This window comes from Chiloscyllium plagiosum, chromosome 26, assembly GCF_004010195.1.
Source record: "Chiloscyllium plagiosum isolate BGI_BamShark_2017 chromosome 26, ASM401019v2, whole genome shotgun sequence".
NCBI lineage: Eukaryota > Metazoa > Chordata > Chondrichthyes > Orectolobiformes > Hemiscylliidae > Chiloscyllium > Chiloscyllium plagiosum.
In genome coordinates this window covers 10,419,135-10,445,138 of record NC_057735.1, presented here as the reverse complement: position 1 = coordinate 10,445,138, position 26,004 = coordinate 10,419,135, and the positions used below count along the sequence as shown (strand labels likewise).

General features: G+C 45.9%; 1 protein-coding gene across 17 annotated transcripts in view; it reads right to left on the bottom strand.

The window, feature by feature from the left end:
• The window catches only part of nfasca (neurofascin homolog (chicken) a), a 300,495-nt gene that overhangs the window by 131,832 nt on the left and 142,659 nt on the right, over nucleotides 1-26,004 (bottom strand). For 9 of the 17 annotated variants that reach the window (XM_043716460.1, XM_043716472.1, XM_043716466.1 and 6 more), the window contains exons 3-5: nucleotides 9,071-9,119; nucleotides 4,198-4,361; nucleotides 3,698-3,715 (exon numbers count right to left, since the gene is read on the bottom strand). In XM_043716460.1, the coding sequence (XP_043572395.1) occupies nucleotides 3,698-3,715; nucleotides 4,198-4,291 (112 nt within the window). In that variant the 5' untranslated portion in view covers nucleotides 4,292-4,361; nucleotides 9,071-9,119. The remainder of the gene's footprint in view (nucleotides 1-3,697; nucleotides 3,716-4,197; nucleotides 4,362-9,070; nucleotides 9,120-26,004) is intronic. The other 8 variants (XM_043716465.1, XM_043716469.1, XM_043716470.1 and 5 more) reach the window with 3 other exon arrangements.

Sequence of the window (26,004 nt, the reverse complement as noted above, 5' to 3'; positions counted from 1 at the left end):
GTGCTGCACTGTCAGAGGATCAGTCCTGAGGGAGCTCTGCACTGTCAGAGGGTCAGTACTGAGGGAGTGCTGCACTGTCAGAATGTCAGGGCTGAGCGAGTGCTGCACTGTCAGAGCGTTAGTACAGAGGGTGTGCTGCACTGTTGGAGGGTCAATACTGCAGGAGCGCTGCACTGTCAGAGGGCCAGTACTGAGGGAGTGCTACACTGTCATAGGATCAGTATTGAGGGAGTGCTGCACTGTCATAGGGTTAGTACTGAGGGAGTGTTGCACTGTAAGAGGGAGTTGTGCACTGTCAGAGGATCTGTACTGTGGGAATGCTGCACTGTTGGAGGGTCAGTACAAGGGGAGTGTTGCACTGTCAGAGGGTCAGTACTGAGGGAGTGTTGCACTGTCAGAGGGTCAGTACTGAGGGGGTGCCGCACTGTCAGAGGGTCAGTACTGAGGGAGTGCTGCACTGTCAGAGGATCAGTACTGAGGGAGTGCTGCACTGTAGAGGGGTCAGTACTGAGGGAGTGATACACTGTCAGTAAGTCAGTGCTAGGGAGTGCCGCATTGTCAGAGGGTCAACTGAGGAAGTGCCGCATTATCAGAGGGTCAGTACTGAGGGAGCGCTACACTGTCAAAGGGTCAGTATTGAAGGAGAGCTGCACTGTCTGAGAGTCAGTACTGATGGAGCTCTGCATTGTCAGAGGATCTGTACTGAGGGAGTGCCACACTGTCAGAGGGTCAGTACTGAGGGAGTGCTGTGCTATCAGAGAGTCAGTAACTAGGGAGAGCTGCACTTTTAGAGTGTCAGTACTGAGGGAGTGCCATATTGTCAGAGGGTCAGTACTGAGGGGGTTCTGCACTGTCAAAGAGTCAGTGCTGAGGGAGCCGGCACTGTTGGATGGTCAGTGCCAAAGGAGTGCTGCACTGTCAGAGGATCAGTACTTAGGGAGTGTTGCACTGCTGGGGGTCAGTCCTGACTGTGTGCTGCACTGTCAGTGTCAGTACTGAGGGAATGCTGCATTGTCAGAGGGTCAATACTGAAGGAGAGCTGCACTGTCAAAGGGTCAGTACTGAGGGAGTGGCGTGCTGTGAGGATCTGTACTGAGGGAGTGCTGCACTGTCAGAGGCTCAGTACTAAGGGTGTGCTGCACTGTCAGAGGATCAGTCCTGAGGGAGCTCTGCACTGTCAGAGGGTCAGTACTGAGGGAGTGCTGCACTGTCAGAATGTCAGGGCTGAGCGAGTGCTGCACTGTCAGAGCGTTAGTACAGAGGGTGTGCTGCACTGTTGGAGGGTCAATACTGCAGGAGCGCTGCACTGTCAGAGGGCCAATATTGAGAGAGTGCCACCCCGTCGGAGGGTCAATACTCAGGGAGCACTGCACAATCAGACGGCCAGAACTGAGGGATTGTCACACTGTCAGAGGGTCAGTACTGAGGAAGTGCTCACTCTCGGAGCGTCAATAAGGAGGGAGTGCCGCACTGTTGCTCGGTCAGTGCTGAGGGAATGGCATAGTGTCGGAGCAACAGCACTGTGAGAGGTCAGTTCCGAGGGAGTGTCACACTTCAAAGGTTGGTCAGTGCTGAGGGTGTAGGCACTGTCAGAGGGTCAGTACTGAAGGAGTGCTGCACTGTCAGAGGGTCAGTGCTCAGAGAGTGCCACAGTGTGTGAGGGTCAGTACTGAGGGAGTGCTACATTGTCAAAGGGTCAGTACTGAGGTAGTGGTGCATTGTCAGAGGGTCAGTACTAAGGGACTGTTGCACTGTAAAAGAATCATTACTGAGGGAATGCTGCACTGATGGAAGGTCAGTGCTGAGGGTGTAGGCACTGTCAGAGGGTCAGTACTGAAGGAGGGCTGCACTGTCAGAGAGTCAGTGTTGAGCGAGTGCTGCACTGTCAGAGAATCCTGTCCATCCCTGAGCCATGTTTCTGTAATCACTATGACATTCCTCCCAGTTCCATGTTCCCAACAATGCTCTGAGTTCATCTTGTAAGTTTTAGTTCAGGATTCTCTTAGGATTAACATGCAGCTTCTGTTGGCAGTCAGAAAGACAAATGTATGTTCACTTCACATCAAGAGGTATAGAATACAAGAGGACAGATGTACTGCTGAGGCTAAGTCTCTGGTTCACCCACATTTGGAATATTATGAACAGTTTTGGGTTCCGTATCTGAGAAAGGTTGTGTTGGCATTGGAGAGGTCCAGACGAGGGTTACAACAATGATCCTGGGGATGAAGGACTTGTTGTATGAGGAGTGGTTGAGGATTCTGGGTCCATACACAGAGTTTAGAAGCATGAGGGGGAATTTACAGAATACTGCGAGGCCTGGATAGAGTGGACGTGGAGAAGATGTTTCTACAAGTAGCAGAGACTAGGCCCTGAGGGCACTTCCTCAAGAGTGGAGGGACGACCCTTTAGAACTGAGATGAGGAGGAATTTCTTCAGCCAGATGGAGGTTAATCTATGAACTCATTACCACAGAATGCTATGGAAGCCAAGTCACTGAATGTATTTAAGACAGAGTTTGATAGATTAGGGTTAGGGTTGATTAGTAAGGGGATTAAGAGTTACGGGGTGAAGGCAGGAGAATAGGTTTGAGAAACACATCAGCCATGATTGAATGATGGAGCAGACTCGATGGGCCAAATGGCCTAATTCTGCTCCAGGGATCCGTGGGAGGGAGTGCCACTGCCAGGAAACTGTGTTTGATTCCAGCCTCGGGAGACCGTCTGTGTTGAGTTTGGTTTCCTCTGGGTGCTCTGGTTTCCTCCCACAATCCAAAGATGTGCCGGTCAGGTGAATTGGCCATGCTAAATTGCCCAATACATTAGGTGCATTAGTCAGAGAGAAATGGGTCTGGTTGGGTTACTCTTTGGAGGACCGGTTAGACTTGTTGGGCCGAAGGGTCTGTTTCCACACTGTTGAGAATCGAATCTAATCTTCAAAAAACATCTAATTGGATGAGCCATAATTGAATCGTAAAACAGGGGCCTAACTCTTAGACATGTGTCTCCTTTCTCATGTGAGCCATTGAACATATCTCTATTCCGTTTTCTCTGATGTGCTGGTCTCGTTTCCATTTGGGAAGAATCTAAGCCTACTTTACAGAGACTTCCACATTCTAACTGCTCTCTGAGGCATTGAATTGATCTCCCTTTCGGGAATGGATTTAATGACAAATTTTGGTTTTAGATTCAGGGAAACGAACAGGAAGTTCAAGACAGTATTATAATTATTCATCCCTTGGGAAAACGCAAAGTAGAATGGAGAGAGTTGCAAGTGCCTTTCAGTTTTACTCTAAGGGGAAAGGGGAAGAGTCAGGAAGAGTCGGGCAGGAATGTCCAGAGGAGCTCCCAGGCTCCGGACAGCCCTTGCATTGAGCTCCATGACTTTTCACCAGCCCTGTTCACCTCCAAAGCTTCCGAGCCAGAATCAATAACTCTGCACCCATGTTGTTGTCTGCCTCACTCCCAATATAGGAACACGTTACTGCAGATGCTGGAATCTGTACTGAAAACAGCAAGTGCTGGAGATCACAGCGGGTCAGGCAGCATCCGCGGAGAGAGAGCAAGCTGACGATTCGAGCCCAGATGACTCTTCATCAAACCCAATGACCCTCACTTTGCTGAGCTGAACGGAGGACAGTGACTCTCCTCCATAGGACACTTGAGAGTTACAGACATAATGAGAAATGATGAGAACTTACACTCTCTCTGAAGGCTTGCTTTTGTCCCATTGTTGGCAAATTGAGGGAGCATAGAGGTGAGGAAATAAACAGGTTAGTAAAAAGAGACAAGAGCTATGAGCATGAGATACCATTAATACACACTATTAATATTCCATTCACATTAATGTACAATGCTTGTTAATAAAATTTGTTTGTTAACACATAATCTATTAAGACTCTACACTTGTTAATAAGCTCTGCACATCACACACTTATTGACACACACTACTTAATAACACACAATGTTTATTAATATAAACTGCTTGTTAACACATCCTGCTAATTAACACAGTGATTATTGACAAAAACTACTTATTAATATTAATAGCTTATGACTTTACCTTGCTTATTAATACACACTGATATTAACGGGTAGCTGAGCTAGGTGAGAAAAGTGGACTTTGGAGTTTTCCCATCTAACTCTCTGTGTAATCACATTGGTCCCTGCAATGACACACTCGTTCTCTTGTGGTACTTACGATCAAGGGGGACTTCAATGGCTGTAACCAGGTGACACAGAGACACAATAAACACCAAGCCAGTGTGCAGAAGAAACCTATCCCTTGGCAGCATTTCCGGATGTTAAATGTTCCGCCAGTGCAGAGCAAATCTAGTTGATCTCTGGGTTCGAGTATTCCACCTGCTGGCAAAGAACATAAATTAAACAATACCAAGTTATTTTACTCCCACTGTGGAAATCATTGAACCGACAATGACCACTGAGTGACTTCTTCCCCCAAACTCCGAACCCCACATGTCCAGCTACAATAGCTGGAGCAACAAACATTGTATATCATCTCCGAGGTTTACACAGGAACCCAGAGTCCAGATTAGAATGGTGCTGGAAAAGCACAGCAGTTCAGGAACCCAATCAGGTGAAAACAGACACTGTGCCTAAGAGAAAAGATGAAACTCTCAGTCACAGTGCTGGGTTTTAAGGGAAATCGTGCAGGAGGGAGAGAGGTGGAGAGGTTTAATGAGGACAGGGTGATCAATGGTGGGGTGAAGGGCACACTTGGGGGGGAGGAGGGGATGCACAGGAGATCAGGATTGCAGAATTCTTGCAGGGTTATCAGATTAATGGCTAGCACGGTGGCTCAGTGGTTAGCACTGCTGCCTCACAGTGCCGAAGACCTGGGTTCAATTCCAGCCTGGGGGCGACTGTCTGTGTAGAGTTTGCACACTCTCCCTGTGGTTGTGTGGGTTTCCTCCAGGTGCTCCAAATATGTGCAGGTTAGGAAAGTAACCCTGACTGTGTTACACTTGTCATGAGAACAAATAATATGTTTAAATTACTGACAAGTGAAGGTAAACTGGAGTGGGGTGAATGGTATCACCGCTCGTAAAAGTGGAAGAAATAATACAAAAACAGAAATTGCTGGAGAAACACAGCAAGTCTGGCAGGATCCGTGGAGAGAGAAAACAAAGTTGTGAAGAAGAGTCACCGGACTCACAATGTTAACTCTGTTCTCTCTCCACAGATGCTGGCAGACCTAGTTGAGTTTCTCCAGCAATTTCCATTTTTGTTCCGATCTCCAGCATCCACAGTTCTTTGTTTGATTTTGACAGATACGACGGGTTAGGGGAGAAAAAATTAAACTCAGGCAGTTCAAACAGCAGCTGTATGCTAACACCACCATGTGTGTGATGAACGATCAATAGTTCGAATGGCCTTTAATTATCCCTGACTTATTCATACCTTCTTTAGACCAGGCTCTCAATTAAAGTTGCCTGCAGAATCACTCAGTCTGAGGCGCCAATCCCTGGGCCGAGCCACCAACCAGGTGCTGTGGTTCATTAACTTTGTGAATAGGCTGACCCTTGACCTGTGGCTCCCGCGACCTATTCTTCGGAAAGGGTCGCAGCCTGAGCTTTTGTTTGCTCATTTCCTCCCTTCCTTCCTCCATTACTGTCGGTGCACAGCATGACCCATCGCCCTCAGAACAAAAGGTGGGCAGATGGAAGAGACAGGGAGCTGCCTTGGGGGTCAACATTTGGACGACAAGAGGGTCTTAGCAATACTCAGGCAAGACCGGTGTCAGTATCTCACTGACCCAGCTGTTCAGATTTACACCAAGACCCTCACAGATCAGGGATTGGAAGGGATTGTGTTTTAATAAACACTAATGATATCTCAGCCAGCAATAACTCTGTGTCTATTGCTCTCCGAGTTAAGCACCTGCTGTGGTTTAATGACAGCACTTTAGGATGGTTCTTGGTTCAAGTCCTGCTCCAGCAACTGAGTTAGAACCTGACGATTCTGATGAGGTGCTGCACTGTCAGAGATATCACCTTTTGTCTGAAATGTGAAACTGATTAGTAAATTTGTGGACAACACAAAGACTGAGGAAGCTGCAAACAGTGAGAAGGATTGCCATAGCATTCAACAGGATATAGAGAGATTAGATTAGAACCCCTACAGTATGGAAACAGGCCCTTCGGCCTAACAAGAACACACTGCCCCTCCGAAGAGTAACCCACCCAGACTCATTCCCCTACCCTATATTTACCCCTGACTAATGCACCTGACACTATGGGCAATTTAGCAAGGCCAATTCACATGACTTACACACCTTTGGATTGTGGGACGAAACCAGAGCACCTGGAGGAAACCCACCCAGACATGGGAAGAAAGTACAAACTCCACACAGACAGTGGCCCGAGGCAGGAATTGAACCCGGGTTCCTGGCACTGTGAGGCAGCAGTGCTAACCACTAAGCCATCGTGCCGCCCCACGGTGGAATGCCTGGAGACTTGGATGGAGAAATGGCAGATGGAGTTTAATCTGGACAAAGGCGAGATGATGAATTTTGGAAGGCCTAGTGCAGGAAGGAAGATTACAGTAAATGACAGAACCCTTAATAGCATCAACATGCAGAGGGATCGAGGCATACATGCCCACAGTTCCCTGAAAGTGGAAACATAAGTGGATAAGGTGGTCAAGAAGGCATATGGTAAGCTTGCCTTCATCGGTTGGGGCATAGAGTATAAAAATGAGCAAATCACGTTACAACTGGTTAGAACTTTATTTAGGCCACATTTGGAATACTGCAGACAATTCTGGTCACCGCACTACCAGAAGGATGTGAGGCTTTGGTGAGGGTACAGAAATGGTTTACTAGGATGTTGCCTGGTTTGGAGGGTATTAGCCGTGAGGAGAGATTGGACACACTTGGTTTGTTTTCACTTGAATGTCAGAGGTTGAGGGGGTGTTGGATGGGGGGTGCGACCTGACAGAAGTTTACAAACTTATTGAGGCATGGATAGAATAGGTAGTCAGAGCTTTTATTTTCCCAAGCAGAAGTCTCAATTCATAGTGGACATGGGTTTAAGTTAAAAGGCGGCAAGTTTAAAAGACATGCGAGAGTATGATACAATAGTAATATTTAAGAGGCATTGACACAGATACATGAATACTCAGGGAATAGAGGGATATAGACAGTGTAGGGGCAAAAGGTTTTTGTTTAGAAAGGGCGTCATGTGCTAGCAGAGTATTGGTGGGCCAAAGGCCCTGTTCCTATGCTGTACTGTTCTTTGTTCTTTAATGCTCCAATGATCTCTCCTGGTGGATTTAAGAGATCCCAAAGCACTATTTCAGAGACAACTCTGCCTTTTTCCCCAGTCTCCCTACCAACGTTCATCATTTTCCAAGTTAAGGCTAAGATAACCTCCCTTACCACTCCCACTACCAATTCCTATTGAATTTGCTTTATCTTCCAATTCAACCAGTGACCATATTTTCAAAGTATATTGATGGCTGTCAAACACTTTGGAAAGTCCTGCATTTAAGAAAAAGCTACTTAAGTGAATGAGGATGAAGCCGTGGGATTATGCCAAAGGAGGTGACTGAAAAAGGATGTTCGAGTACTGGACAAAGGTCAGCACAAACTGGAAGGGATGATTGGCTTGTTTTGTGCTGTACATTCTGTACAGTTATCTGAGGTTACGAAGGATACTTTAGCAATGAAAGTTACTCCTTCTACAGCTAAGTTTATATTGACTAGAGCTTTTGGGTCAAGCGCTATGGGGTCAGTCAGGTAAGTGGAAGATGAGACCAAATTCAGATCAAACAAGAGGTTATTGAATGGGACAGCATGGTAAAGGGGCCAAACAGCCTGTTTCTGTTGCTAAATCTAATAGTCCCAGCCAGTTGTGGATTGTAGAGTCACAGAGTCATACAGCATGGAAACAGACCCTTCGGTCCTCCTCATACATTATGACCAGGTTTCCCATATTAGCCTAGTCCCATTTGCTTGCATTTGGCCCATATTCTTCTAAACTTTCCTATTCATGTTCCTGTCCAAATATCTTTTAAATATTATTGCTTTACCTGCATCTACCACTTCCTCTGGCAGCTCATTCCACAGGTGATCCACCCTCTGTGTGAAAACTTTGCCCCTCAGGACCCTTCCGTCTCCTCTCACTTTAAAATTGTGCCATCTCATTTCGAACTCCCCCACCCCACTCTAGGGAAAAGACCTTGGCTATTCACCTTATCCATGCACCTCATGATTTTATAAACCTCTACCAAGGTCACCCCCCAACCTCAAGGGGAAAAATGTCCCAGCCTGTCCAGCCTCTCTTTCTAAGGCAAACTTTCCAGTTCCGGTAGCATCCTTGTAAATCTTCTCTTGACCCTTTCCAATTTAATAATGTCCTTCCTACTGCAGGGTGACCAGAACTGCACGCAGCACTCCAAAAGTGGCCTCACCAGCAAGCTGTGGAGTCAGTGAAGAGACCAGAGTCTATAGCACATCCATCATGGAGAAGACCTCAGTGAGAGTGCTGGGGGAATTTTGTGGAGCTCAGGCAAAGGTGGAAAGAGTCTGTCCTTAATTACACAGCATCGCAGCACAGTCCGTGTTGCAACATGCCAGACAACTTGTGCACAGGAAGATCTCACAGACTCCACCATGAGCTGAATATGTGACACCCACCCAGTGTAAACTGCATGGAGGCAGCTTCAGCCTTCGCAAAGGGTCATGACCTTGAACAAAACTTAAAATATAAGACAGTGGGAAGCGAGCTGATGCAGTTGAAATTGTCACAAACCATAAAAAATAAATGGAACTTTGGTCTCTTGAGTGCATCCTCAGCTGGGGACTGAGGTTTCAGTGAATGGTTATAGGGAAGGGGGTGAGGGCATCACGGGCTGTTGCTGGGGCAGGGTAAAGCTGCACTAGCCTCTTGGGAGACCCAGTATCACTAGAATTAAATATTCATGTCCTCTCAAACAGGGGAGAAATGTGACATCTTATTAACCTATTGCGATCTGCATCTGACACAGTCAGAAATCAGGAGAGGCTAGTGGACTGTGTTGAGGTACAGTATTGATTCTTAACAAATACGTACCAAGAACCACCACGATCATAGAAAGCAAAGGACTGCAGATGCTGGGTATCTGAAACACACAAAAAATGCTGCAATAACAACTGGTAAACTTTAATGATGGGTTCTGTACAAGATTAATGGGATTTTAGGATAGATTTTCTTTCACATGTTCCAGACTGATCAACACAGCTCCAACTATTAAATGATGTGCTAATGTGCCTCACTTCCCATACATACCAAACTATTTACATATTCAGCAATATGTTAATCAGTATGACAAATTGTACGCATGCTAAGCAAAATACCGAGGCAACACTGGAAATCTGAAAGAAACAAAGAGAATGCTTGAGAAACTCAGCAAGTCTGACACTAACTGTGGAGCGTTAATGTTTCCAGTGACACTTCTTCCAAACTGAAAAGGGTTGGGAAATAGTATTTTTTAATATACTTTTGACAGAGGCAGAGTTGTAACAAGAGGGCAGATGTTGCAAAGGCCCAGTGCAGAAGACAAAGAGGTTGTTAATAATGGTGAAGGGTTAAAAAAAAACAAGTGTAAAAAGGGTGTAAGTTGAGAGGTGAAAGGGAGAGAATCGATCCTTTCCTGCTGAACACAGAGCAAACATGATGCAAACACGACATGGCTGTGGGGACCTGGTGGGGGACAGAATGTAGACAAATTGGAGTACGGACATAATGCAGTCTGCTTCTGAAGTTATGGAATTCAATGTTGAGGGTTAGAGGCTGCAAAATGCCAAAGTGGAAAATGAGATGTCGTTCCTCAAGCTTGTCATGTGCTTCCTTGAAACACTGCAGCAGTGTTGGGTCAGAAATGTGAGCAGGAAATGCTTTTGGTACGAGTGGTTTGCCCTCAGCCTTTTCATTTGTCAGTAGCCCCTGGGCTTGAGGCACTGACTTCTTTGCCTTCAGATGTATGCAGCTTTACACACTCATGGGAGAAGGATCGGAACAGGAGGAAACCTTTCAGAGTGCATCCTGAAGCAATTGGGACATCAGGATTATTCCTTTGGACAAAGTGGATGTGTTCTACAAAGTCTGACTTTGATCTTGCCAACGTAAAGGAGGCTGCATTGGGAGCAATGACATAGCAGTAAATGCAAAATAAACGACTGGTCTTCATCTTAAGGTGATGGAAATACAAACTTATTTCGAAGTTACACAAAGTACTGGTTTGATTTGGTTAGTTTTGATTTCTTATTGTCTTATATACTGAGATACAGCAGAAAGTATTGTTTTGTGTGTTATCGAGACCGTGGGCTGAGACGGTGAATGTTTTCAAGAAGGATTTAGATATAGTTCTTAGGTCTAAAGGGATCAAAGAGTCTGGAGAGAAAGCGGGAACAGGGGACTGAGTTTGATAATCTACCATGATCCTGTTGAATGATGGAACTGGTTCGAAGGGCTGACTGGCCTACTCCTGCTCCTATTTTCTACATTTCGATGGTCTTTTCTGGCAATGGAATCATTACAGTATGCTCAGTCAGTCACTTGTACAGATATGTATTACTGCTATAATGTTGTATACATATGTATTACTGCTATATCAATACTGATGTGGTGGTACAGATAGCTTTTGGCTCTGGCTGAAATGCCAATGCATTAATGGACATGGCACAACATTGGCAAGGCAAAGGAAAGAGAAGTGAAGCACAGATGTTGAAAGCAGGCACAAAGTAAGCAAGCATTGCGACAGCAGGCAGGTAACCCGGAGATGCAGCCTGGACAGGTGCGTTAGCTGGGTACCTGGTCCTGTGCACTAACTGTCCTGCAGCAACATTACAAAGACAGTTGCTGGTGCGCCCTGAAAGGTTTCCTCCTGTTCCGATCCTTCTCCGTGAGTGTGTAAAGCTGCATACATCTGAAGGTGAAGAAGTCAGTGCCTGAAGCTTAGGAGCTACTGACGAATGAAAAGGCTGAGGGCAAACCACTCGTACCAAAAGCATTTCCTGCTCCACAAGATGATTGTTGACTTGGCACCATCTGAGAAGTGGGCACTGATGCCAAGCTTTCTGTCTGATGCCAGGAGCACAGGAGCTGCTGCTGCTGCACACTGAATGCTGTGCCAAACGAGAAGCCGGCACAGAAGGGAAGCTTGGGCCGGGGTGGGGAGGGCAACTCTTCACACACACACACACACACACACAAACTATTTTCAAACAGAGACACATGCACATACACAAAGACACTGACACAGACACTCAGAAAGACAAATATTCAGAAAGACACTCACAGGGACATGCACAGAGTGCACGCGCGCGCACACACACACACACCGACACAAGCACACACACTAATGTGCAGAGACACACACAGTCATACAGAGAGACATGCAGAGAGAGATGCACACTAACACAGACACACAAAGACAGACACATACAAACACAGGCACAAACAAGCACTCAAAGAAACACTCACAGAGATGCACACTGATACTCACAGAGACATGCACAGATGCACACTTACACAGTCACTCAAGGAAACATGCCGAGAGACTAACATGGACACACAAAGACACTCAGAGACATGCAGAGAGAGACTCACATTCATACATTAACACAGACATGTATAGAGACACGTAGAAAGTGATACACACTATCACAGACATGCAGAGAGAGACACACACATTAATACAGACACATACAGATATTCAAAGGGACACACACACGCACAGAGACACACACACAAATGTCTCTCCAAGACATGCACATGACACACAGACACACACAAATACACACACATGCATGGACACACACAGCATACACACACATGCACACAGACACACACACACATACAGACACACACATGCACACACACGCACACAGAAACACCACACACATACAAACACACATGCACACAGACACACACACACATACAGACCCACATACATTCACACAGACCAACACACATGCACTTTTACAATTTTACACGCACAAAAGGTTGTGGTTGTTGGAAGTTAGCTATCTGAGCTCCAGGACAACTCTGCAAGAGTTCCTTAGGGTAGTGTCCTAGGCCCAACCATCCTCAGCTGCTTCATCAATGACCTGCCCTCCATCATAAGGTCAGAAGTGAGGATGTGTGCTGATGGTTGCACAATGTTCAACACCATTCACGACCCCTCAGACATGGAAGCAGTTCATGTCCAAAGGCAACAAATTCTGAATATCCAGGCTTGGGCTGACAAGTGACAAGTAACATTCACACCACACAATCACCAGATCCAACAAGAGAGAATGTAACCATTGCCCTTTGACACTCACTGGTGTTACCATCACTCTGGAGCAGCTGTCGCCAAGGCACAGTGGGGAAAGACCACCATCTCAGGCCTTTCTGCCATTTGGTTGTCAGACCCTCCCAGCTCCTCAAGTGTAAGTATAGTCTTGTATAAATAAGAAGCACCTTGGGTTTGTTAGTTCTCCATACGGAAAGACTGTACAGAACTGAACTGCTCTGGAGACAGTGCATGTCTATAAAGAGATTTTTATGAATTAAGTATATATCTGAAGTATTAAAAAATGACTAGAAATTGAACTGGACCAGCCATATTAACGCAGTAGATACAAGAATGGAAAAGAAGCTAGGAATCCTGAAGCGAGTAACTCACCTCCTGACTCCCCAAAGCCTGTCCACCATCTACAAGGCACAAATCAGGAGTGTGATGGAATACTCCCCCCTTGCCTGGATGGATGCAGCTCCAACAACACTCAAGAAGCTTGACACCATCCAGGACAAAGTGATCCACATTCACAAACATCCACTCCCTCCATCACTGACGCTCAGTAGCAGCAGTGTGTACCATCTAAAAGATCTACTTGAGAAATTCTTCGGTGATTCCCTTAAACAGCACCATCCAAATCTGTGGCTACTTCCAACCAGAAGGACAGAGACAGTAGATGTATGGGAACACCATTGCCTGCAAGTTCCCCTCCAGGCCACTCCCCATCCTGACTTGGAAATATATCGCCATTCCTTCACTGTCACTGGGTCAACATCCTGGAATTCCCTCTCTAACAACATTGTGGGTCCACCTACACCAGGTGGAGCGCAGGGGTGCAAGAAGGCAGCTCACCACCAACTTCTCAAGGGGCAACCGGGTCGGGTAATAAATAATGACACAGCCAGCGCTACCCATGAGTGAATTTTAAATAGAAAACACTCCCCAACAGAGCTTCCCATCATGGGACCACAAACCCCAGAGGAAGAACCATTCATCTAGGTATGTGAGTCGACCGATGACTTGGTGCTGGTGCTGCAGGGGCTTTCAGACATCATGAGGCTGCAGAGAGAGGCTTTACAGGATGTGGCTTGTGTGGGTGAAGGGTTAGTGCTGATTTGGTGGGGAGTTGGGAGGATAGCGGGCAGAATAGAGGGTACAGACCCCAGTGCTAACAGTGCATACCCAAGAATTAAAAGTACTGACAGCTATGATACATTCTGGTTAATCAAAAGCAAAGCAGTGTGGAGGCTGGAATTCTGAAACAAACACAAAGTGCTGGAGAAACTCAATGGGTTCATAAGTTTGTAAGATATAGGGGCAGAATTTGGCCATTCTGCTCATCGAGTCTGCTCCGCCATTCAATCATGGCTGATATGCTCCTCACGGGGGGTGCAGTGTCAGCTGTGGCAGGGCTGACTGCAGGGAAATAACACTTCAACTGCCCCCAACTCCACCAAAGAAAGCAGGAACTGGGCCTCCTCCATCACCAAACCCTAACCACCTGATGCCTGGTGGAAGAACATCTCATCTTCTGCTTTGGGACCCTCCAATCACACGACATCAATTTGGATTTCACCAGTTTCCCCATTTCCCCTCCCCCCCACCTTATCCCAGTCCCAATCTTCCAACTTGGCACTGCCCTCTTGAACTATCTTACCTGTCCATCTTCCTTCCCACCTATCCACTCCACTCTCCTCTCTGATGTATCACCTTCTCCCTCACCTTCATCTACCTATCACATTCCCAGCTACCTTATGTATTACCTTCTCCCTCACCTTCATCTACCTATCACATTCCCAGCTCACCCCAACCTCACCCCACACCTCCTCCTTCCCGTTTAACTCTCGGCCCCCTGGTCCACAAGCCTCATTCCTGATGAAGGGTTGATGCCCGAAACGTCGACTCTCCTGCTCCTCGGATGCTGCCTGACCTGCTGCGCTTTTCCAGCACCACACTCTTCAGCTCTGATATGTTCCTCACCCCCATTTTCCCCCTTCTCCCCATAACCCTTCAACTGTACCAGCACCCACCACACTTTGTGGTAGGGAATTCCACAGATTCACAACCCTTTGGGAGAAGTAGTTTCTGCTCAACTCAGTTTTAAATTTTCGATCCTTTATCCTAAGACTATGACCTTTCATGCTCAAAAGCCCCACAAGAGGAAGTATCCAATCCTCGTCTATTTTATCCATTCTTTTATCAACTTGAATACCTCAATTTTATCTCTTCTCTTTCTTCTAAACTCCAGGCAGTATAGGCCTAAACCGCTCAATCTCTCTTCATAAGACAAACTCCTCATCTCTGGGATCAACCTAATGAACCTCCTCTGGACTGCCTCCAATTCCACTTCTTCTTTCCTCAAGTAAGAGGACCAAAAGGTCTGGCAGCCACTGTGGAAAGAGGAAAAAACAGCTAATGGGTGGGTAATTTGGGAAGGGGGGAGGCTGAGACAGGGAGGGGGGTAGGGGGGTTTCACAACTCCTTCCCCAATGAGAAGGTGCCCTACAACCTACATGAGGGTGGAGTAAACACACCCATCATGGGGAGGTCTGCTTAGAAGCTCCAACGATGGGTAGTACCTGGACTGCAGCCAGACTCCACAGATCCCAGGATCAATCCGGGAAGTGGAGGTTGTGGGATGGGATTTCTCTGGCAACTCAGGGTGGAGAGGGTCATTAGTATTAGAGAACACACAGGTGGGAAGGAAAGGACGCTGCCATCCTCTGGGGTACTGGGGGTAAGCGATGGTCACCAGCGGTGGAGAAACAGCACCCTCCAAAGACAGTGGAGTTACTGAGTTATAGAGATGTACAGCACGGAAACAGATCCTTCGGTCCAACTAGTCCATGCCGACCAGATATCCTCACCCAATCTAGTCCTACTTGCCAGCACTTGGTCCATATCCCGCTAAACCCTTCCTATTCATATACCCATCCAGATGCCTTTTAAATGTCGTAATTGTACCAGCCTCCACCACTTCCTCGGGCAGCTCATTCCATACACGTACCACCCTCTGCATGGAAAAGTTGCCCCTAGTTTAAGTCCCATTTAAGTTCAAGTTTTTCCCCTTTCATCCTAAACATATGCCCTCTAGTTCTGGACTTCCCCAACCCATAGTAAAGACCTTGTCTATTTACCCTATCCATGCCCCTCATTACTTTATAAGGTTACACCTCAGCCTCTGACACTGCAGGGAAAACAGACCCGGCCTACTCAGCCTCTCCTTCCAGCTCAAACCCTCTAAACTTGGCAACATTCACCCTTCCTTCCTGCTGTTTTAAAAAATAATGCACAAGTCCCACTCCTGCCCAATTGTCCATCCCAACTGTACCATAATTGGGTCCCTCGGGTCATTGGGGCCGTTAACAAATTCAACTGCCCCTTTAAAGATGGTGGTTGGGCTGTCCATTTTGGTGCCTGATGCCATCTGTATTACGCAGGGGGTCTTGAGGGTCGGTTAGAGGTGGTTGGCTCAGTGCTAAACCTATTTTACATTCCCCATCTCTGCCCAAAACACACCCAGCAGTGGGTACTAATAGCTAGACTGATATGCCAAGTCGGATTTGACTTCTTTGGAACTCAGCTGTTGAGTTTTCCAGAACTTTCTGTTTTACCCTCAACAAAAGAGGTACCTGCATTATTATAGCACTTTTCTGTTCCAGATATTTTCTAATCAACCTGTAACCACACATCTCAGGTCTAGGTGGGGCTTGAAACTAGGGCCCCTGACTCAGGGATTTCCTTTATTCATTCACTTGATGTGGATATCACTGGCCAGGCCAGCATTTCTTGCCCATCCCTAACTGCCCAGAGGGCAATTAAGTGCCAACCACATTGCTGTGGGTCTGGAGTCACTTGTAGGCCAGACCAGGTAAAGATGGCAGTTTCCTTCTCTAAATGACGTTAGTGAATTAGTTGGTTTTTCTGAACAATCAAGAATGGTCCTCATTAGACTCTTTATTCCAAATTCTTGTTGAAATGAAGTTCCACTATCTGCCATGATGGGATTCAAACCCAGGTCCCTAGAGCATTATGTAGGTGCAAGTTGCTGCAGATGCTGAAATCTGTACTGAAAAGAAAAAAATATGTCGGAAATGACATTGGGTCGGGCAGCATCCATTGAGAGAGAGCAAGTTTTGCATCAAGGTGACTCTTCATCAGAGCCCCCAGAGCGTTACCCCGCTGGGTCTATGGATTTATCATCGAGTGATAATAGGCCACAGTCTCCCCTAAGTATGGACATTACCACTGCACCTCTCATCCTTTTGTTTTATGGCCTTAATGATGTTCCAAAACTCGTCACTGACAAAGAATATTAACATGGCAACTAGTTTACATGCCGAAACATCAATGGGATCATTTTTTATTCATTCACGGGATGAAGGCACCATTGGGTGCATTTATTGGTCAGCCTTTATTGCCCATTGGGCAGTTAAGAGTCAACCACATAGCTGTGGGTCTGGAGTCACATGTAGGCCAGATCAGATAAGGATTGCAGTTTCCGTCTCTAAATGGACATGATTGAACCAGATGGGTTTTTCCAACAATGGATTCACAGTCACCATTAGGTTCTTACATCCAGATTTTACGGAGTTCAAGTTACACCATCTGCTGTGAGCAGGGTTTGAACCTGGATCCCCAATACATCGCTTGGGTCTCTGGTTTAACTTTCCTGATGAAGGGCTTTTGCCCGAAACGTCGATTTTCCTGTTCCTCGGATGCTGCCTGACCTGCTGTGCTTTTCCAGCACCGCTCTAATCTTGTCTCTGTGTTAACAGTCTAGTGATAATACCACTGCGCCACTGCCTCCCATTGAGTTGAAGGGTAAAAGTTCATGAGGGCACCTCCCCGATTCTGCTAAAAAAAGTCACAGGATCTCTCACACCCAGCCTCAGAGTAGCTCCCCAATAGGAGAGACAACATCTCCCATCAACACCTTGCTACTTCAGTATTTGAATAATGTTCTAAGTGGACCCTGGAGCTTGAATGTGTAACCATTGCGTTCAGGGGCGAGGGTACAGAGCACCAAGTGAGTGCCAAGACCAACACTTGGCAGCAGAGGATCACTGCATTATACACAGCGCATCTTCGCCAACAGCAGAACTGTTGGTCAAGTGTTGGAGTTGAGTTTAAATCTTAACAACAACAGCAAAAGGAGTTTTAAAAACTCACATTCCACACTGAGTAGATATGACCGTGCAGAATCGTTCTAATTGTATTTTTTCCATCATTTGAGCAGCTGGTCCTGCCCCCATGCCGAGTGAATCACTGAGGAGAAAGTGCAGTATTCCAGAAGGAGAAATTCAATTAAGGGATTAATGTAATCCAACTTGGACTGACAGTGGGAGGTAATCACAGCCTCTGCTTCACAACCAGTTTTAAGAATGGAGCCAGTTCAACTCAATGGTGAGTTTCCAGGACAGGTTCGGAATGTGGAAATGCCACTTTGAGATTCTGCCTGAGACTGACACTATCATTGCAATTGCGTCTGAGGCAGAGACTATCGGAGCTTCTAACAGACTGTGCGAGACTCTGGCTGGAGCAGACTCTGAACTGGATTGTGATGATAGCAGTAAATCACAGAATTGCCTTCTAGATGGAGATCATTCAGCCCATCGTGTCTGCACCAGTTCTCAGACCTGGCACACTTCCGAAGCCCTGTACCACCAGATAAAGGTGATGTACGAGAGGAAATCCAATTTATCAAGAGTGTTTGCATGCTGAATGTTCTGGAAGTGCAGAAACATTAGAAGCAAATGTCCCGGCATCGCGAACACAGAAAAAATCCACTCACCCTCTGCACCCGGAAGAAAATTCAGCCCCTCAGTGACTGAGGATGGCACAGTGGCTCAGTGGTTAGCACTGCTGCCTCACAGCGTCAGGGGCCTGCGTTTAATCCCAACCTCGGACAACTGTGTGGAGATTGCATGTTCTCCCCGTGTCCGTGTGGGTTTCCTCTGGGTGCTCTTGTTCCTCCCATAGTCTAAAGATGTGCAGCTTAGGTGAATTTGCAGTGCTAAATTGCCCATAGTCTGCAGGGATGCGTAGGTAGGTGGACTAGCCAGGTGTAATGCAGGGTCACACAGATCGGGTTGGGTCTGGGTGGGAAGCTCTTCAGAGGGTGGGCATGGACTTGATGGGCTGAGTGGCCTGCTTTCGTGTTGTAGGGATTCTATGATTCAAATCTAATCAACCAGAGTAATTGATTGGGGCATTGCAATCTGACTGCAGTCTCTCTGTGCTAGGGAAGGTAGAAAATTTACCAGCAGGGAGTTCTGAGTACTATCGAGTAAAGCTCCCTACTGACTCCAGAAAAGTGCCTTGTTTTCTACTGACCCAAAAACTCTGAAGATGGAGGGGAGTATGGTGAGGGAATTGGCTGATGCTCCTGTTCCTTTCCATTGTTTGGGTCTTGACATCAAAAAGAAAGGATTTGATCTACAAGACATCTGAGGGGAGGGAAGGGGAAACAGAACTGGACCTGGCATGGTTTCTATGGTCTGAGTGTTGTACGTTAGTTCCTGTAACACAGACCACAAAGATTGGGATCTTGTTGAGTCACAACACTGAAGACTTACCCTGCTATAAAATCACAGGCTTGCATGTAGTTTAAGTCTGGTACTTACTGACATTACTGTACATTTCACACACAACCTCCTGACCAGAGACACTATACTGACTCTATTACACCCAGAGAGTGACTGTAAATGAAACCTTTATATTGCAGAGTTGCATGCTGTAATGATGTGTAAGTGTCTCAAAAGGTACAGGCTCGGGTGGTCAGGAATCAGTACAATAACAGGCTAGGAACTGCTCTTGGTTCAGATGGGACTCAGAGTGCCTGGGGGAATCTCCTGCCCCTTGCCTCCAGATGTAAGGCCTGTCGCACTCTGGATACTTCAAGGAGCCTTGTGCAATCAAACAACAAATGGTAAAGATTGTGAAAGGCTCCACTTCCTTCAATTAACATCCTTTACCCCAACCGAAACAAAACCTTTTCTGATGTCATCAAGGAAAGAGGGAACAGAGGCATTTATATCAAATCGTGCATTTCAGGAGGAGCTTTCCAGTCAGTGAAGCACTTCCATTATTCCGTCGCTGCACTCATGTGGAATGCAATTTACGCATACCAAGTGTCCACCATAGCATCCTGATAGGGTTTGGATAATCTGATTTTGGGAATAATGGTTGAGGGATAAATGATGATTAAGGATAAATGAATATTCCAGCCCCCTTCAAATCCTTCAGTCTAATGCTCAAAGTGCACAGGGGCTAGTGGGCAAATTCAGATTAGATCACCTTCAGTGTGGAAACAGGCCTTTAGCCCATCAAGTCCACACCAACCCAAGAGTATCCCACCCAGATCCATTCCCTACCCTACATTTACTAATGCACCTAACACAATGGGCAATTTAGCATGGCCAATTCACCTGACCTGCACATCTTTGGATTGTGGGAGGAAACCAGAGCACCTGGAGGAAACCCACGCAGACACAGGGAGAATGTGCAAACTCTACACAGTCGCCTGAGGTGGGAATCGAACCCGGGATTCTGGCACTGTGAGGCAGCAGTGCTAACCACTGAGCCACTGTGCTGTCCCTTCAGACCCAAAAATTCTGACCCAAAAGCTGCCAAAACGCTCTGGAAAATTCAACTTGAGATGACCATCAGAGAAATGTTCACCTCGCAAATAGAATGGACAGCACCAGCTAGGTGCTGCTCCTCCAATCACAGGCAAGCACCGCCTTGCATTTGTTGCTGATAGGCTCATAGCAGCTCAGAGAAGGAGCTTGTGACCAGAGCAGTGTGGAACAGATGAGCAGTGTGTAGTGATTGGAATGAGGTCAGCTGGATGGATCATGTAGAATAGGAGTTCCCTGATTGGGGCTGTTAACCTGATCCAATCAGGGAGTCCTGGCTGACAGATATGAAGAAGAGTGTTAATGTGACGCTGTGGCTGAGTTGGTTAAAGTGCCTGCTTAGCAAACAGTAGAGCTGAGGTTCAAACCCCTGCAATGCCTGCACCTCACATTAACTATTCCTTGTTTAACTGTCTCTCAAATGCCATGTTGCTGTTCCATCAGGTTGTTGATCCAATCTGGTGACGTGGAAGGAGACAGCTATTGACTGAACGTGATTCCTGTGTTTCCCCCTCCACATTTATTTTGATTTAATTCCTGCCCTCCCCTTCACAGTTTGATCATTGTCCTTTGAGAAGGGCACTTCTTGTCACTGGCCACTCGGGTGTTTCCATTCTCTTTGGTGATGGAATATAAAGATTTACACACTTGTTGTTTTTCACTATGTCTGACACCTGCACACACATGACATGGGTGCGGGGGAAAAATAAGCATTACCATTAAAAAAAAGGGCTGGCATGGTGGCTCAAAAAATAAATGGGAGTGTTAGGGACCTTGGGGGGGGGGGAATGGGAAGAGAAGGGCTGATTAGCTCAGTTGGATGGATGGGTGATTTATGATGCACTGTGATACCAACAATAACGGTCCAATTCCCACACTGACTAAGGTTACTATGAAGGACTCTCCCTCTCCACTTCTCCCCTAACCTGAGGCTGTCGTGAAAGTTAAATCGCCACCAGTCCTCTGTCTTTGATGCAAGAATAGTCCTCTCGAACTATGGTAACCTTACTTCTTGTTGCCTGTGTAAGAACCAAATATTTAACTATTTCATTGTGACCTCACCAGTCCGTGAAAAGTATGATTAGGGTGATGGCTTTTTGCGTGTTGAAGTGTATGTCAGTTATTTTGTTTTAAACATTTCCTGCTAACTTATGCCCAGGATCTTTAAATACAGAATTCTCTTGGTAATTAATGCCTCCCATTCTGTTTCAGTTTTAGATCCAATAGGGTGGTCATGATTATTGCAAAGTTAAAAATCACACAACACCAGGTTATAGTCCAACAGGTTTAATTGGAAGCACTAGCTTTCAGACCATTGCTCCTTCATCAGGTGGTAGCTCCGAAAGCTAGTGCTTCCAATTAAACCTGTTGGACTATAACCTGGTGTTGTGTGATTTTTAACTTTGTACACCCCAGTCCAACACCGGCATCTCCAAATCATGATTATTGCAAATACTGAAAACTTCTTCTAATTCTATTTCTGTAAGAATCCAAATATCCCACACATCAGTACAAATACATATCAGCCACATCACTGCATCTTGTGCTAAAGATGTTAGTGAGAGTAATAAAATGGGTCCCGAATATCTCATCTTTGAGAAAATTCTCAAGTGGAGTTCTGACAATTGCTTCAATTCCTCAATGAGAAAACCATAAGTGGCTGAAGGATCAACATTTGGCCCATGGCTCAACAACTATTCCTGAGGGAAAACCCTGGATAACATAGACACTCAGAATATGGAATCAGTTTGAATGATTCAAAGAACATTTTGAATGTACCAAAAGTGGGAAGTGATTCATTAGAATCTTTGACATTCTTAAAATCAACTCCAACATGTTTGTGAGTGAGGCCAGATCACTCCCACGGCAACACACAGAGCAAATACATCTTCCCATGCCAAACATTCTCCTCTGGTCAACACAAATACCATTCAGACAGAACGATGTGCAACTCTGCAAATACTGGGCACCAGCAACTATTAGATTAGATTCCCTACAATGTGGAAACAGGCCCTCCAGCCCAACAAGTCCACACCGACCCTCCGAAGAGTAACCCGCCCAGACCCATTTCCCTCTGACCACTATGGGCAATTTAGAATGACCAATTCATCTGACCTGCACATCTTTGGAAGGTAGGAGGAAACCAGAGCACCTGGAGGAAACCCACGCAGACACGGGGAGAACATGCAAACTCCACGCAGACAGTCGCTGAGGCGGGAATCGAACCTGGGTCCCTAGTGCTGAGAGGCAGCAGTGCTAACTACTGAGCCACCATGCCACCCCATTTCTGTAGCATTCTGAGCTTGATTTGCTGTTATCCATGGCAACATAATTGCCTCCATGACAACTGTGGATTATCAGCTCAGCCAATGTCACATTGAAAGGCAAAGCAAACATGATGGGCTGAATGGCCTACTTCTGCTTTAACACCTGATAGTCTTATCCCAAAGGCATTGTGGCATTAAAGTTCCAGTCCTGGACTTGAGTAGAAAAAAGCTGATGCTCCACGCAATATTGATGGACTGCTGAGGGTTGTGTCTTTTGGATGAATCTTTCCTGCCCCATCAGCTGTCCGCACAGAGCCCCAGAATACAAAGAAAAGCAGGATTCTTCTTTCATTTTGACAGCAGCATGGTGGCTCAGTGGTTAGAATTGGTGCCTTACAGTGCCAGTGGACCGGGTTCGATTCCAGCCTCAGGTGACTGCCTGTATTCTCCCTGTGTCAATGTGGGTTTCCTCCGGGTGCTCCAGTTTACTCCTATAGTCCAAAGACGTGCTGGTTAGGTGGATTGGCCATGCTAAATTACCCATAGTGTCCAGGAATGCACAGGCCAGGTGGATTAGCCTTGGGAAATGCAGGGTTGCAGGGATAGAGTGGGTCTGGGTGGGATGCTCTTCAAAGGGTCAGTGTGGACTCAATGGGCTGAATGGCCTGCTTCTCCACTATAGAGATTCTCTGATTCTATTGTCCAGGGACCTCATTTAGCCATCAGGAAAGGACCACCAGACCGAAAATCGATCTGTACTTCCTGCTGCCTCAGGGAAAGCACCTAACATAATCCACCCCAGTTATGCTCTCTTCCACTGTTCCATCGGGCAGAAGATATATAAGCTTGAGTACATGTACAGACAGATTGGAGAACAGCTTCTTCCCCGCTGATATCAGACTTTTGAATGTTAATGTTGATCTCTCTCTCTGCACCTTCTCTGGCAGATAACCCGGTGATTGACACCAAGCTGTTTGTGAGAGTTTCCTGTCTGCACACTGCTTCTGTATTTCCTCGTTTGCAACTAGACTTCAAAAAATAACATTTAGATTAGATTACTTACAGTGTGGAAACAGGCCCTTCAGCCCAACAAGTCCACACTGACCTGCCGAAGCACACCCCACCCGGACTCATTCCCCCACATTTACCCCTTCACCTAACACTACGAGCAATTTAGCATGGCCAATTCACCTAACCTGCACATCATGTTGGCTTCAAAGCATTTCCAGGCATCCAGTGGTTGTGAAATGCATTGTATAATGGAAAGTTTTCTTTATTTGCAATCGTATTTATAAATAGCTGCTTTAGACTTGCAGAGGTCCATGCGCTTCACACGAGCTGTAATGGAAGTGTTTTTTAACAGCACAATGGGGCCAGAATGTCATTGGCCTTTGATGAGTTGTCACTGCTCTTTGTTGCTCTTGCTGGTTTAAAGCTGTCCATCTGTCTAGACCTGCCATTGTTGCTCTCAAAGCTGTTCAGTCTCACCCAGGCAGCCATATGGCTCCAGCTGTTAATCAAGCAAACTAACAGTCCATCTTCATTATCATCATTCCCTCGTTCAGACAAAATATAACAACCAATTAGACACGGCCCATCAGCTGAACCACCAGTTTTGTTTCTCCTTTAGTCTTCTTCATGACAGTTTCTGCTTTTGTAAAGTATCTTTTGAGTTTGATTTATTGTTGTCACATGTACCGAGATACAGTGAAAAGTGATGTTTTGTGTGCTACACAGGCAGACTGTACCATACAAACTGCATCAGGGTAGCAGAACAGAGTGCAGAATACAGTGTTACAGCTGCAGAGAAGGTGCGGGGAGAGAGAGAGAGAGAGAGAGAGAGAGATCAACGTTAACATTCAAAAGTCAAGGGTGTGGTGCTGGAAAAGCGCAGTAGATCAGGCAGCATTGGAGGAGCAAGAGAATCTACATTTCAGGCAAAAGCCCTTCATCAGGAATTAACATTCAAAAGTCTGATAACAGAAGGGAAGAAGCTGTTCTCCAATCTGTTCGCACGTGTACTCAAACTTTTATATCTTCTGCCCGACGGAAGACAGTGAAAGAGAGTGTAACCGGGGTGGGAGGGGTCTTTGATGATGTTGGGTGCTTTCCCTGGGTAGTGGGAAGTACAGATAAAGTTTGAGTCTGATGCTCCTTTCCTGCTAAATCGAGTTCCTGGACACCCCTCACTCTTTGAAGCTGCAGTAAAAGCAAACCCAGTCTGTCCAACCTTCCCTCATGACTGTGGTGTCTTCATCGAAGTGTATAAGCTCTGGAACAGCCTCGACAAGGCGGACGGGGAAAGGATGAGTCCTTTTGTGGTGGTTCCAGGAGGCGGTGGCATTATTTTAAAAATCGGACTCACCCTTTCAGGATAGAAATGAGGAAACATTTTTTTCTTTCAAAGAATTGATATGACAGTGGAACTCTCTGCTTTAGAAGATGCTGGAGTTCGGGAACACTGACTACTTTTTAAAGTGGAGGTAGATAGATTTTTGTTAGGCAAGGGAATCAAATATTGTTGGGATGAGGTGGGAGTATGGAATTTGAAATATGAACAGATCAGCCCTGATTTTATTCAATAGTAGAGCAGGTCTGAGGGGCTGAATAGCCTAATTTGTATGTTTGTAGTCAGCTTGTACTGGCAAATGTTACAGATCCTGTTCATGATAAGAAGGGTGCATTGAATTCAGTCAATGTCCTGGCCATCCTGAAACAACACTACTGCAACAATAGACATGGTAAAATCGTCATTTGCTTTATTGCTGTTTTATAGAGCATTACTGTCAGCAATTAATGATGAACATCACTGCAGTAAATGCAGCTCGAAAGAAGCCATTTGTTGTCTGCAATGATTTAAATTGTGTTGAAGGCAACTGCTCTGCCCAAGATCGCAAGGAATTACACAGAGTTGTGAACACAGCCCAGTCCATCACGCAAACCAGCCTTCCATCCACTGACTCCATCTATACTTCCTGCTGTCTCAGCAAAAAGCAACCAACATCATCAAAGACCCCTTCCATCCCAGTTATTCGCTCTTCTATCGGGCAGAAGATATAAAAGTTTAAACACACGTGTGAACAGACTGGAGAACGGCTTCTTCCCTGCTGTTATCAGACTTCTGAATGAACATTTCAAATATTAATGTTGATTTCTTTCTCCCTGTACCTTCTCTGTGACTGTAACACTGTATTCTGCACTCTGTTCTACTACACTGATGCACTTTGTATGCTACGATGTGCCTGTATAGCACACAAAACAACACTTTTCACTGTATTGCAGTACATGTGTCAACAATAAATCAAACTCAAAAGATACTATACAAAGGCAGGAACTGCCATCAAGAAGACTTAAGGAGTAACAGAACTGGTGTGAGGGTTCACACATCTTTAAAAGTGGCAGGACACCTGTTAATGAGGCATTTCAGACCCAGGGCTTTATAAATAGAGCCATAAAGTAGTGGAAATCCACAAGGATATGAGGGGATTTTACGAAAACACTCAATGGAGAACTGTGCCCAAATCTGGGATTTTTAGGAAGCTTGTGAAGATATTGAAGACTAATGGGGTTGAGACTCTGAAGGGAGATTAGAGAGAGTTAGGCAGAAATTTAAAAAGGAGGTCCTCAAGATTAGTAATATCTGGATTGAGGGGATTTTACGAAAACACTCAATGGAGAACTGTGCCCAAATCTGGGATTTTTAGGAAGCTTGTGAAGATATTGAAGACTAATGGGGTTGAGACTCTGAAGGGAGATTAGAGAGAGTTAGGCAGAAATTTAAAAAGGAGGTCCTCAAGATTAGTAATATCTGGATTA